The following is a 14,508-nucleotide window of genomic DNA, read 5'->3' as shown; positions in this document are numbered from 1 at the left end:
AGTCAGAGTCACTCATCAAATTTGCTTCCTTACTAATGGATAAACCAGTTGTTTCTGATGATTCCATTCCATTCAGTGAATTGCTAATGATTCCCATTGACTGCATCTATATTGAGAAGAGAAGATGCATGAATGTAACTGCACAATTGACCAAATATGCATAGAAGCAAATCCTCCAAATACAAGGGCTGAAGTTAATATAATCAGGGTTCATAGAACACTAACTAATGAAATCATCAGCTCATGTAGGCTACTCGTTTCCAGGTTTTTTATGTAAATGGGGAAAGTATACGCCAAGTGTTCTAGAGGCTGATATTGCATTACCTGCTACCCCGCTTACACCAGGTGGTGACTTAGCATGAAGCAGCCTCTGGAAGCAAAACTATGGCAGTACTACCAACAACATAACACCTCATGGAGAGTAATAAGTAAAGACCAGTGTTCAATAGGACTGGTCTACCTGCAGGTAATGTCATAGCTCAGTTTTCTTCAAACTTGTAGGCTGTGCTGTAGTGATTTACCTAGCAGCTTTCTGAATGATTTTAAGAAGTGCTGATCATCCCACTTGCTAGTAAAACAATGGGATTTGAAAGTCCTCACCAAATCTTTATAGGATCAAACCCAGAATCACTGAACTACTGAAAAATACAGTCATAATACTGTTTATGCAGCAAGTAGTTTCAATTTGATATTTCTTACTTTATGTTCTTGTTATACTTTACTATTTGTGAATCACTAATAGCATGTACAACATGAACATGCTTGCCGTGTCAAAGAATCTTATTTTGATGATTCCCCAAATTTGTTGTAAAATTAAACAAATTGGGATACAAATACCCAGAGGATTAACTGGTAAGATGTGCACCCTGTGTTCAAACTCTAGTATCTCCCTTCCCCCAGAGATGACTATGGCATCAGCAGATCCAGGCGTGTGTGTGGCCACCTCCTTTCAGCTGTGTGGTGCATGCACAGTGTGCTCTCTGAACTCACTGGCATGTCGGTGCAGCTTCCATCAAAAGGAAAGGCAAAATGTCAAATGTCACAATAAATGTCAAATATTGTGTTAATCACTTATTCACTTAGCAAGACATGCTTAGGTTACTGAGTTACTCTACACAGAGAATCATAGAGAAGTAGGGCTGGAAAGGGCATCCATACATCATCTAGTCCAGCCCTGTGCCTGACAAGGATCATTCCTATCCAAATATCCCATACAAATCCACTGTTTAACCTCTTAGCAGAACTACCCAGTCAACCCTGACATGACACAAGATGCAACACTGGCACAGGTAAAGTAGGGAGACTATGGTGGCCAATGTCCTGCTGTTGTTAATACAGGCAGTCCTCGGACTTACGACAGTTGGTTCCTGAAAACTGCGTCTTACGTCAAAATGTTGTAACTCGGAACCAATTTTCTCATAAGAAGCAATGTTATAAATGGGGGATTGGTTCCTGAACCAAGGCTGATACTCTGTTTTTACTAAAAATATCCCAGAATTTTGTACTCAATCAATTATAAATGAATATTGTAGCTACATTAATGTATTTATATTGTAAATAGCAATCATATTGATTTGGAAGGACTTTTTGAAAATCTCTTGGTTGGACTTTTTGAAGGGTTCTTGGCTAGAGTCTTCTCAGGAGACTTGCCTGCAGGTTTTTCTGGAGTCTTGTCTGCTTTCTTAAAGAAAGTGTCCAAGGAAGTTTGGATAGATGTTCTCCAGGGAGATGAGCAATGCAGCAAACTTGTTCGCTGGTGTGGCATCGCATCGGATCAAGTGTTGTAAAGTCAAAACTGACGTCAGAAATTTGAAACAGGGTGTCAATTTATAAACGTTGTAAGTGCGAAACATAACTCAAAACGCTGTAAGTTGACGACTGCCTGTATACATTCAAAGGAGCCTAGGAAAAGGACCATTTTCCCCTGCTACAAAGGAAGGTAAATATACCCACAGTCTGTAAAGGTCATGGGATAAAATTCCTTCCTGCCTCCAGATGTGGCAATCAGTTTAACCCTGAGCAGAGAGGCAAGACCCTCTAGCCAGGAACCTCTGCGTTGAAGTCCCAGCAGGAGCACTGGCATACCCTAGTCAAAATCCCCAGCCTTAGCTGCAGTCTACACCCAATGTCTCTGAGGAAGGCTTAAGCCCCTCAATGTAGCAGTGGGAAGGGAGTGGGGAGGAGGTGGAATTCTCTCCCAGCCCCCTGAGGCAACCAGCAGGAGGGGAAAAGAGGCAGCAGCATTCACCAGTGACCTCAGAAAGCACCAAATCCCCTTTGGACCTGCCCAAGTAATGTAAAATACATAAAGTAAATAACAAACTACATAAAGTAAATGGGCCTGGTTCTATATTTCTTGGTCAGCCACAACTTCAAATTATTTTAATTGGCATCGTAAATGCAGAAGAAATACAAAATCAGGCCCTTTATTTGGTAACAGAATGTTAGAGAGCTGCAAATATAATCATACCAAACAAGGGAACTTGCATATAATTTTCTATAGGATGTTAAAACAATTATGCAAGTAGCTATATAACTCAATAAATGGCATGATAGGTATAGATATGCTCTTGTAGAATTTATCCTAGAATACAGTTTTGCTTTAGGAACATGCCTTTAGTTAGAACAGTGACACAACAATCATCTGAAGACAGAATGAAAAACTGCAAATGTTAATTTAAATGCCCATTGCAGTCTACCTACATCTAAGTTACTTACACAGAAATATAATGTCATTATTACCACTTATCTGAGGCTCAGAATGGTTCCATCCCTTCTACTTGCACATTCCAGCCATGTTTGGATATTTTTTATAAATCAAATATTCTTGCAGTGAACACTTAACTTCACTCCTAGCAGCTATTTTATGAACCTTGTGTATAGATGACTATCACCGCTATACAGGTGTCAAATTGATTTGTTAATCTAATGGTTTATGTTTGCTCAGAAACCAATTAAGAAAATAGGAGTTATTCTAATTTTAATAACATTCTAATTTTAATAAAAAAACTCTCATGTGAGCAACAGATTGAAGAATCTCAGTTATAGCTCGCATGCTTCAAGCTCTAGCTGAACCAGGGCCTCAATTCATCCAAAGGCTCTGTCAAAGTAGCCCCAGGTACTCACTGATATTTCAATATAATTTGAATTAATACAGAAGAGGTTGAAAATCTTGCCTTCTCTGTTACTTTTTCTACTCCAATCTCCAGCTCATGCACCATATTACTGATTTGCATTGCTCTGTGAAGGCTGTCGTTGGATAATTCTTGGTGATGACTAATCATCTGACTAAAGTGAGAAAGTGGTTCCTTCCATGCTTGCAGGAGTCTCCGTACTAGGTGAGTGAGTTTTTCTCTCTTGAAAACAAAATATGAAAGAATTTTCATTTTAGTTTGTAACAAGGCATACGAGCACTCACACTCACGCTGGTAGATAACATTTACAGTCTGAACAGACTTGAAATGTTGATATATAGCATTGGTGACCCAGCTCAGATGTCTTGCTATTAGTTATTTTTCCCCACTAATACTGTTTTTTACTACTAACATATAATAGCTAGTATGTACAAAACACAGTGATTTTCTACCTGTGACCCCTTTGTGAGTGGCTTAAGATCTAATTCTGTTACACCTAAACTATATCAAAACTTGGATTTACAAAGCAGACACCCTTTCTTTCATAACAATACATTAAAACAAAAAGCCAAACAGCTGAGTTGTTACAAGGAAAATTTCTCAAGTGCTCAAGTGATTTGGGAGTGTAAAAAGCAAAGTAGATTTGCACCTTATTAGACATGGGGTGCTCAACCCCTGGCCCATGGGCCACATCTGGCCCATGGAGCTATATCATTCAGCCTGTGGGATTCCCCAGGGTTCTGGAAATCAGGCAGCAGGGGAGCGGTTACAGCGGTAATTGCCCTTCCCCTGCTACCAAAAAACAAAACCCATGGGGAGCCCAGTAGGCTGGATAACATGGCTGTGTTTGCCAGACTGTTATGGCATGTGGCAATGGTAGGTGGGCAGCATACAGATAGACTGGGCCAAACAGGGACTGGATTGGTGCAGCAGGCAGCTGGATTGAGGAGATGGGTGATGCATGGCTGGATCTTAACTGGGCTGTGCACGGCTGAATCAGGGTGGCTCAGGATTGGGCCCATGGACTGACCCCACATAGGATCCAGCCCATAGACCAACCCTGCATGGGATCTGGCTTGTGGGACCATAAGGCTGGGCACCAACCACTGTTATACATTAACTAAATCAGAGATGTAGCACGAGCTTTCGTGAGCCCAAGCTCACAAAGTGAAGTGACCTTGTGTTCACAAAGGCTTATGCTATATATATATCTCTGATTTAGTTTATAAGGTGCATATCTACCCTGCCTTCTGCCTGACTTCAGATTAACAGTGGGGAAAGGCAGCCCTGTTTTACCATAATCACTCCTGTAATTCCTGGGGATGAGGCTGACTGAGCAGAGACCCCCAGCTTCCCCCAGGGTGCCCCCCTGTAAGCAGGGAAAGCCTGGCTTGAGGTCAAGCCCCCTGCCCTGGGTGGCTGGAGAGTGCGACCATCTCAGGCTGGGGGTCCTCTCCCACAACGCAGCTAACAGACATCTGTTGCAATAAGCAGCAATCTACTCCTTCCTGCCTTCTGTCATGCCGCTGATCTTCCTTTGATGTGGTGTGACCGAGTGGCAACATCTATTTGCTCACAATTTGTGCTGCCATAAAAAAACTGATGGTAGCACACCCCAAGCCATTGGCGATGGCTGTTTCCACCCTTGGTGTTAGTCCCAAGCTGCACCTGAGACTAGCTACTAGGTGAAAAGGAGCTCAGTCCTAGATGTCCAAGTCGCTTTGGAAAGTAGCAGTTAAGCTGTCAACTCCGCCGTTTCTGAAAAGTTCTCCCTCTCCAAGGAAGCTGCGGGTTACCGTTGTGTTGTTACCGATCGGCTTGAAATACAAGCACGGTCACGGTTTTAATCAACGACGTGGACGCAGAGAAGTGTACATACGCGTGTATCTGCGTGCGTGTGTGCATGCACGCGTGTGTAAGCACGCACGTGTCCGTGTGTGCACAGGTGTGTGCGCGCGGGCACACTCACAGCACACGCTTCCCCGGGGCGCGCCGGCAGCTGCCCGCGGAGCCCCCCCCGAGCTGCCGCGCGGCGCCCCCGCTCCCTCCCTTCCCCGCCCCGCCCCGCCTCGCCCCGCGCCGCCGCCCCTTGTCCGCGCACGTGCGGCAGCCGGGAAGCGCCCCGGGCGGCCCCGCGCGCACAAGGGCCTTGCGTGCCTTACCGCCAGGCGCTGGGCCGTCTCCTTGCCGTCGGGGGTCCGCATGCCGGCCGTGGGGCACGGCCGCGCCACCCTGCCCAGCTCGTTGCCGCTGGCGGCGGCGGCCGGGCGGGCCCGCGGGCAGGGCGGGGAGCCGCAGGCCGGCCCCGTCCCGCGCGGGGCGCTCGCCAGGTCGCGGACCAGCGCCGAGGCGCGGCTGTGGAGCCTGCCCGAGAGCTGCACGGCGCGCTCCAGCAGGTCTGCCAGGGGCAGCGACAGGGCGGGGGCGGGCGACGCGGCGGCCGGGCGGCCGAGCAGGGCCAGCAGCGCCACCAGCCGGGCGGCACCTGCCGGGCTCATGGCGCGGGGCGGGTGGCGCCGGCATCGCCGCGGCCCCTATTTATGCGCCCAGGGGAGCCGCGGCCGCCCCGTGTCGGCGGTGGGGGCGGGGGTGTCGCGGGAGCGGGCCCTGGGCGGGGAGGGGCTCGGCTCGACGCGGCTCGGCTCCATCCCTCCCCTCACGCCCCGGGGCAGGGGCAGGAGCAGGGGCAGGGGCAGGGGCAGGGCGGCCCCCGCGGCCGCTTTCGGGGAAGCGCGTGGCGGGAGACACCTTCCCGGGAGGAGCAAGGGGGACCCCGGCCCGCCACGGGCGGCAGCACCGGGCACACGCCGGGCCAGAGCGGGCGGCGCCCCGCGCTTGTGCTGAGCGGCACCCGCTTGCGCCCACGCAGCCCGCACTGCCCTGCGCTGCGCTGCGCTGCGCACGGCTGGCACTGCTAAGGGCGCACTTGGTTGCCTGGCTCCCCGACGCGCCTGGCTGCTCCCTCCCTCCCCTTTCTGCTCCGTGTCTCAGCGGGGTTTTAAGCCTCCCTCAGAGGCACCGGGGTGCTGGCGACAGCCAAGACTGAGGACTTCAGGCTCTTGCCTCTCTGTTCAGGATCACCATATTTGGGGTCAGGTGGGAATTTTACCCCACGGTCGGACTGGTTCGGACTGCGAGGGGTTTTGCCTTCATCTGTAGTGGGGCCATGACACTCTACCTGGGATCTCTTGAGTGTTTATTGACAACGCTCCACAAAAACAGAAAGTTGGCTGCCATGGTTCCCCTGCTTTCACTGCAGCAGGTCAGGGTTTTAGGTGTGGGCTGTGTCAGGGCTGACAGTAGTCTTATGTCGAATTTAGATTATGGTTGGTTTGGATAGGGGTGATCCTTCGTTAGGCAGGGGTTGGAGTAAATGGCCTCTGGAGGTCCCTACTTCTTTATGAGTCAATGATCCCTTACAGCACTTGGGCTAGATCTAAAAAGGGGCATAGGCAGCACAATGCAGAGCCTGGCAAAGCCTAACTTCTACATGCCTGGTCCCAAGGGGGAACGCAGAACCGCATGAGATGCCAAGGCTCTCTAAAATGCATGGGGAAAGAGATGTACCTCAGAGATGTAAGAGGCAAGGACTTCTTAGGGTGATATCTTTTATTGGACAAACTATGTAGTTGGGTTAAAAGTTAGACAAGCTTTTGAATGTAAGACGTTCTCCCTCAGATCTCTTACATTTGAAAGCTTGTCTAAGTTTATCCCACTACATAGTTGGTCTAGTGAAATATAACACCCTAAGAAATTCTTGCCTCCCACAATTTCTGGATCATCATGGCTACAACATCACTCTTACATGACTGTACCTCAGAATGGGATTCAAAACAGCTAGTAAGCGGCAGCTGGCCAACCAACACTGAGCTAAAAGGGAAATGACGTGGATAGGGCTGTGTCTTAAACCCTGCCTTTATTTGGGGCTTACATGCCTGGCTCAGTATGACCAAGAGGAGCTCCCTCCACTTGGGATTCATAGTTCTGAACCCTGAACCTGAAAGTCAGTGTCTGTGCCCTTTTTTCTGATCTCTTCTTTTACTGTGACAACACTGGCAATGTTCTTGCCCCCCTTTTAGGCAACAGGATATTGGAGATGTAGGTTCAATGCCCTCTCTGCCTGAGGGAAATCAATTCTACATCTTCAAGATGGGGGATAAAGAAAGGAAGCATTTTACATGACAGCTCCTGGACCAGGGACTGGAACCCAGCAAGTGCCCTGACCACTAGACTAGTGAGGCATGCTTTTTACTGTGGCCCAATGAATCTTCAAACAAACAAACAAACAAACAAACAAACAAACAAACAAACAGGCGCACACACACACACACACACACACACACACACACACAAAAGCACATAAACACACATACAAAATGTTTCCTATTCAGGCATTTGTACGAAAAACAAAGGAAATGTAAAGATTGATTCACAAATGTGTTGGAAAAGGAGCTTCTGTCACACCTTTTTACCCAGTCACCTAGCAATGAGGATGTGCGTCTTGGTTAAAGACCTGGGTTCGGTATCTTTTCTTGCCCAGAGAGAGTTCAACCCTCCCATCCTATAGGATATCCTATGGCAGGACATTTTTAATATCTCCGTAAATATTTAAGCATTCACTGAAGCAAGTGCTGAAGCCCACGTGTCCTGTTTTTCTCCTGAGTGTCCAAGGAACTGGAATACAGTATTCTTTGCTTATGTAAGTGTCCTACGCAAAGTGAAACATCTTCAAAAGATTTGGACATTCTCCTGAGAGTTGGGAAACCCAAGTTCAAGTCCAGTTAGCCTGACTTAAGAAGAGAGATTCCTTTACATTTTTTCATTATCCACTAATCCCTCATTAAACTCTTCTTTCTCATGATGATTTAAACAAAATGTGATAGTGTTTGAGCAAGACACATAATGTGACACCTCAGTGCTCTGGGCAGCAGCAACACACAGACAGGGCAGCGTCACTGGCTGTGCTGTTGGTGGCATGGCAGTGGCTGATCCAGCAGTGCAGCCACTTCTATTTTTCACTGCTACCAAGGGGTTGGTGACCAGGGCTCATGTCCTAGTCTCTGCTTTGTTATGCTATGGGGCTAGGGTACTAGTGTGTTGAGACCCACTGTCCATTATGCTGATCATTGTTGTTGATTTGCATTCCCTCATTTTTCTTTATTTTATCTCTTGCCTTATATTTAGATCTTATACTTAGATACTTATATTTCATTTGGGGCAGGAACTAATTCTTTGTTCTGCATTTGTATGACACCTAGCAGAATAGGTCCCTCGACCCTGCTTAGGATTCCTAGCAGCCGTGTAACACAAATAATAATAATATGGTTTACTAGCTCTTCAGACTCCCTCATAAAACTGAATGGAGAATTTTTCTTTGGAAAATCTAAAATGTGTCTTAAGCTAGGGTTTTTTAAGACTCTGACAGATATGCATTTGTGTGTTTCCTCAGGTTTTGAGTTTAAAAGCTGTCATTATTCACTTTATACCACATCTGAATTCAAATAATTAATGTTCTTTGGACTTCAAGAAAGTGTGCTTTGGTTTAAGCTTTAAAATTGGCTTTCACTAATAAATAAATGCTTTGGATGATGAGCCACATTGATGCCCCTGCTTGTTGCTACAGAAGAATGTGCAGAACTAACAGTTGTTCGTTTGTACTGTAGCGGAAGTTTTCTACTTAACTTTAGTCTAACATGGTTAACTACATCTCTGGACTACAGCAGTACATAGTAGCCAGTGCTCCAGTGTGAGGCACTGTCCAGTTGGTGAAGACTGAGATTTAATGTTCTAGGACAATGGGGAGCAACCTTTTTGGCAGGTGTGCCACAAGTCAGCCAGTCCCCCTCCCTGAGTGCCACTCCAATCCCCCACTGCTCTCTGATCAGTTCTTCTGCTCTCTGCTTCCTGCCCAATCTGCTGCCCTGTTTTCTGTTGCCTGCCTTGAATGTCACTGTGCTGCTTGTCCCCTCCTCAATCTGTGCAACTTGTGACACACGTGCTACAGGTTGGTCTCTCCTGTGCTAGGAGAAGACCCTGGAATAATGCATGGTGATCAGGAGGGAGAAGTACAAATACTAGCCATCCTCCTCAACCTATAAAATGGTGGTATATGGTCACTGGAAAATGGCCAATGTACTGTCTAGTGTATTAAATAATGTCTTCTATATAGACAGTTGAGCATCACTCCAACTTGCTTACAAGGATCTCATCAAAGTAATACCTGTGTCCAAGGAACTACAACTTGATGTGAAAGTACTGGATAAAAATGGAGCCATATATGTATAGAATAGTTGGGAAAACACTATTGGGCCATCACCTTTTCTTTTAAGTTCTAAGGAACTTCCATTTATGTGCTGAAATTTATACCTACCCACCAGAAGGTAGCTTGACATTTTGTAGGCTGAACCACATACCACAAGGTTAAGTAACGTGATAAGTAAATTTGGCTATGCATTTCAAGTTCAGTGGGCACATCTATATGAGATGCTTTACTGCATAGCAGACTAATTTGCTGTGCAATAAAATGTGACCGTTTACACAGGAGTGGCAATTAGGGCACAGTAGACTAATTTACTGTGCTGCCAGATAGTCACATCAGATACAAGTGGTATCTGGTAGCACAGTAAATTACTGAGTTTAAATGCATGTATAGACAGTGGCACCGGGATTAATTTACTCTGGCTCAAATTGAGTCAATTTGAGTATATTCAGTCAAATTAATTGCACATGTAGACGCACCCTGTGTGTCCTGGAACTCTTTTACCATATTTCCTGATGAAGCAATAGAGTTATTTGTGTTGGAGCTGATGTGTTACAGAATACGTATAGGAAGAGTTCCCACCCAAGATCATTGCTTTTTCCTTTAGAATGAACATAATAGAAGTGAACTAGAACAATCAGTGTTTCAATATTCTGCATCTGAAGGAGCACTTCTTTTGTAATTTATTTTTTTTACTCTTTGCTTTGTTGATTTTGGTGTCATTACAGGGAGCATAAGAACAGAATTCTGCCTATTTTGTGAATAACCAATGCTAACAAATCTGATGTCCTTGTCCCGGCATAGGGAATGCATATGCTTGCTCAAACTATTGATCTGCATAACGATATTGTTGGCAGTCAGCTCCTGGGTTCAGAGCAGTCATGGGATGAGTGCTAATCTGATTTTGTGTAGTGATTTTTTGTACAATGAGGAGCCCAATCTTGTTGCGCAGGGGCAGCATGGGACCCCAATCTCAGCATTCCGATCTGGGTGGGGGCAGCACAGGGCAGGTGGGAGCAGCACAAGTCCCTGAAACCCCATCCCAGGGCATGAGGCCAGCATGGCCCAATCCAGGTGTGTGGGGTTGGGCAGAGGCAGTGCAAGGCCCTATTCCAGCCCGTGGATTGGCCCCATGCCACTCATCTGGCCCACAGCGCCAAAAGATTGAACACCATTGACTTCAGCTGATTTTCTCTGGTCTATATCAATGGGAATGAAGTTGGATTCAGGCCCCAGGTCTGTATTTTTTGTAAGTAGCTGCATTAAAATATGAAGTGTTACCAACAGTCTTAATTTGGAAATATTCACCTCAAAAATATATCCTTATAGCCTCCATCTTAAGAAAGTAAAATATTGACAGTATATTTAGTATGTTCAATATAGCCGATATGGAGAATTCAAGACTTTTAAGAAAACAGGAAAGAGGGTTCTAAATTGCCTCTTGTTTTCTCCTCGAGGTTTCTTTTTTCTTCTTGGGACAGTCCAATACTTTGAGGCAATGTTTCATTTAAGTTGCGGTTTCCACCTACCACTATATTGAAATCATCATTATAGAAGGGAATTACTTCTGAGGTACCAAAGTTCCACGTTTTTTATTCCTTTAGGATAAAGGACTACCTTAATTGCAGTTCACTTAATATCTGACTAGTTCCTGATGTTACCAGGCTATGTGTTTCTCAATGACATAATAATATTTTACGATATTTATTTTCGGAAGATAACTCAAGGGAAAAATGGTAAAGATAAATGTGTCCTCCATTTGTCAAACATTTTGTTTTGGTGCATCCTTTTTTTTTAAATAGCTTCAAATGTTAGAGAAACAGTTTCTTATTTTAACATATTCCTTGCTAAAAACTGAAGTATCATCTGTTTCACATATCTTATTTCATTTCTCTTGTCAATATAATTATGACATGGTTACATGCTATATTTTCATTCGTGCCCTGACTGATTCAGTGTATAGGATTCAACTGAATAGATAGCTATTCAGTATATTTGTTTTCTTCTCATTGTTCAAAATGGACTCTTGTTTCTTAACTACTGCACAATGTTCAAACCTGCTATGAGCACAAATCATTGTTTAGTTCATGGGCTTTTCTATGATACTGTTCACAACAGTAGCTGAATGCTTCACAAATATTAATTTAGTTTCACAACACCACTCTAACGTAGGGTGGGGGATTGTTCTCATTATACAGATGGGAAATGGAGAGCTAGTGAGATTAAGGAGAAAAGTATTCACTAATTTGTGTGTCTAATTTGAGATGTATAGGACTTGTTTTATTTTCAGAGAACTTAGCAATATAACTTGTAACACTATACTCAAGCACAGTTCCCTGGCTTCAATTGCAGATGTGGGAAGCTTACATTCAGTTTCTAGCTCTACTTTGCCATTCTTACACAACTCAGATAAGGGTCACTAGGGTACACAACTCAGATAAAGCTTTATACTAAAAAAGTTCAAAAGATTAAAATTTATTAAAATATTACAAATGTTAAGGGATAAGAGAACAGTTTCCCACTCAGTTATAGTTGGAAATCTTTTTTCACTTCACAAACATCTACCACATGAACTAATGGAGTACCTGGACACGTCTACATGAGACATTTACTGTACAATAGACTAGATGCACAGTAAACATCTTAGCGTCTACATATGCACCTCTGTTAGTCTGGAGTAAACTAATTTACTCTGCAGCAGGATAGTACTTGTACTTAGAAGGCCCCAGGGCCGTATATTTACAAGTACTATCCTGCTGCAGAGTAAAAAAACTCCACAGCAGCCCGTGTGTTGATGCTGTCCCAACTGGCTGGGGCACAAGGTTGCTCAGTGTGGGGCTGCCTGCTGGCTATCCCACACACTGAAGCACCTTTGTGCCCTAGTCAGCTCCTCTGCAGCATGTTGAGCTGGGAGGAGTGTGAGGGGGTGAAAGGCCAGCAGGCTGACCCCTGTGGCCCTCTGCCAGCTGGGACTGCTCTGCCCCAGCTCAACGTGCTGTGATCCGTGGTGCATGTGCAGATGTGCACCTGGCAGCAATAAGCTGCAGAGTGATAAACTCCAGAGATTATTGCCATGCTCCGAGGGAGGTGCACCCAGGCCTAGGGTCAGTGAGGATCTAGTCAGGGAACTTCTGGAGGGACTGGACGTATTTAAATCAACTGGTCCTGATGATCTCCACCCTAGAGTGCTGAGGGAATTAGCAGAGGTCATTGCGGGACCCCTGGCATGGGTTTACGAGCACTTGTGGTGCCCTGGTGTGGTGCCAGAGGACTGGAAAAGGGCCAATGTGGTTCCCATTTTCAAAAAAGGGAGGAAGGAGGATCCAGGAAACTATAGGCCACTTAGTCTTACCTCAATCCTGGGTAAGCTTTTTGAGAGAAAATTATCCTGACGCATGTCCACAAGGGGCCAGCAGGGGAGGTTATGCTTAGGGGCAACCAACATGGGTTCGTTAGAGGCATGTCCTGTCAGACCAACCTGGTGGCCTTCTATGACCAGATCACAAAATCCTTAGATGCAGGGGTAGCAGTGGACGTAGTCTTTCTGGACTTCAGGAAGGCCTTCGACACTGTCTCTCACCCCAATCTCATTAAAAAACTAGGGGACTGTGGCGTCGACACCTACACAGTCAAATGGGTCGCTACCTGGCTGGAGGGCTGCACCCAGAGAGTGGTGGTGGACGGGTCATTTTCAACCTGGAGGGATGTGGGCAGCGAGGTCCCCCAGGGCTCGGTCCTCGGACCCACGCTGTTCAACATCTTCATCAGTGACTTGGACAAGGAGGTTAAAAAGCACCCTGTTCAAATCTGCTGATGACACTAAGATGTGGGGTGATGTTGGCATGCTAGAAAGGAGGAATAGGCTGCAATTGGACCTAGACAGGTTACAGGGGTGGGCAGATGAGAACAGGATGGGTTTCAACACTGACAAGTGCAAGGTGCTGCACCTGGGGAGAAAGAACCAGCAGCCCTACGAGGAGAGGCTAAGGGACCTGAACCTGTTCAGCCTCCACAAGAGAAGGCTGAGGGGGGATCTAGTGGCCATTTACAAACTAGTCAGAGGGGACCAGCAGGCACTGGGGGAGTCCCTGTTCCCCCAAGCACTACCAGGAGTGACTAGAAATAATGGTCACAATCTGGCAGAGGGTAGATTCAGACTAGACATCAGGAGGCGCTACTTCACAGGGTGGCTAGAATCTAGAACCAACTTCCAAGAGAAGTGGTGCTGGCTCCTACCCTGGGGGTCTTTAAGAGGAGGTTAGACATACACCTTGCTGGGGTCGTTTGACCCCAGTACTTTTTCCTGCAATGGCAGGGGGTTGGACTTGATGATCTGCTCAGGTCCCTTCTGACCCTATCAGCTATGAAACTATGCATCAATAGGCATGTGTAGATGTGCCCACTTAGAGCTGTGTTAAGTTGCCATCCTCTCTGTGAACCAGCACTGCTCCCATCACTCTGTGTCTGTGGATTCCATAGATATCTGCTGATGACAATGGTACCCTGAGACTTAAAAATCCCTTGTCCCATTCCAGGGCTCTAATTGTCACATACTCTCCTGCTCCTACAAATGCAAAACCTTCTACTCCAGCTTACCTGTCTGCCAGCTCCAGTTCCTCCTCACAATACCATTATCATCACAGTAAGTCTCCTTGTCCAGCTGTTCCCATTGAGGACTCCCTCAATCCTCCCTCATCTTGTTCTCAGTCTCATTGCCAAGTCAGTTCCATTTTCCCTCCCTTCAGGTTCTCCTCTGATCTGTTCCTAGCCTCTAGTAAGCTTCTTTCTGCCCATGTTCCCTATCTTCTCTGGCTCCCAGTCCCCCACATCAATTCGTGGTTTAGACAGTCTCAGTTCTCTCTCTACCTTGTCAGATTTTAAATTTCCTCTGCTTATCTACTAGCTCCCAATCCAAGTCTCCTTGGCCAGCCAAACCTAGTCTTCCCAACCCAAGTTCCAAATCATAGAATCATAGAGCTAGAAGAGAACTGAAGAGTTCATCTAGTTCAACTCTCTGATCTAGGCAGGATCATCCCTGTCTAAACCATCTTATCCAACTGCCACAAATGCCACTTATGCAACTGGATAACTACCATTTGGGTTTGTAAAGGGCAA

At 46.0% G+C, this 14,508-nt stretch overlaps 1 protein-coding gene across 1 annotated transcript; it reads right to left on the bottom strand.

Annotated features, from left to right (window-relative positions):
• Positions 1 to 1,651: 1,651 nt before the first annotated feature.
• On the bottom strand, positions 1,652 to 5,403 carry LOC132250011 (prolactin-like). The gene is made up of 3 exons (XM_059726037.1): positions 5,297 to 5,403; positions 3,177 to 3,356; positions 1,652 to 1,795 (listed from the first exon to the last, which is right to left on the bottom strand). Exons 1-3 carry the CDS (start codon positions 5,336 to 5,338, stop codon positions 1,790 to 1,792), a joined length of 228 nt encoding a protein of 75 aa, XP_059582020.1. The 5' UTR covers positions 5,339 to 5,403; the 3' UTR covers positions 1,652 to 1,789.
• Between the last annotated feature and the right edge of the window lie 9,105 nt (positions 5,404 to 14,508).

Source organism: Alligator mississippiensis, chromosome 4 (assembly GCF_030867095.1).
Source record: "Alligator mississippiensis isolate rAllMis1 chromosome 4, rAllMis1, whole genome shotgun sequence".
In the NCBI taxonomy this organism is placed as follows: Eukaryota; Metazoa; Chordata; order Crocodylia; family Alligatoridae; genus Alligator; species Alligator mississippiensis.
This window is presented reverse-complemented; position numbering and strand designations above follow the sequence as displayed.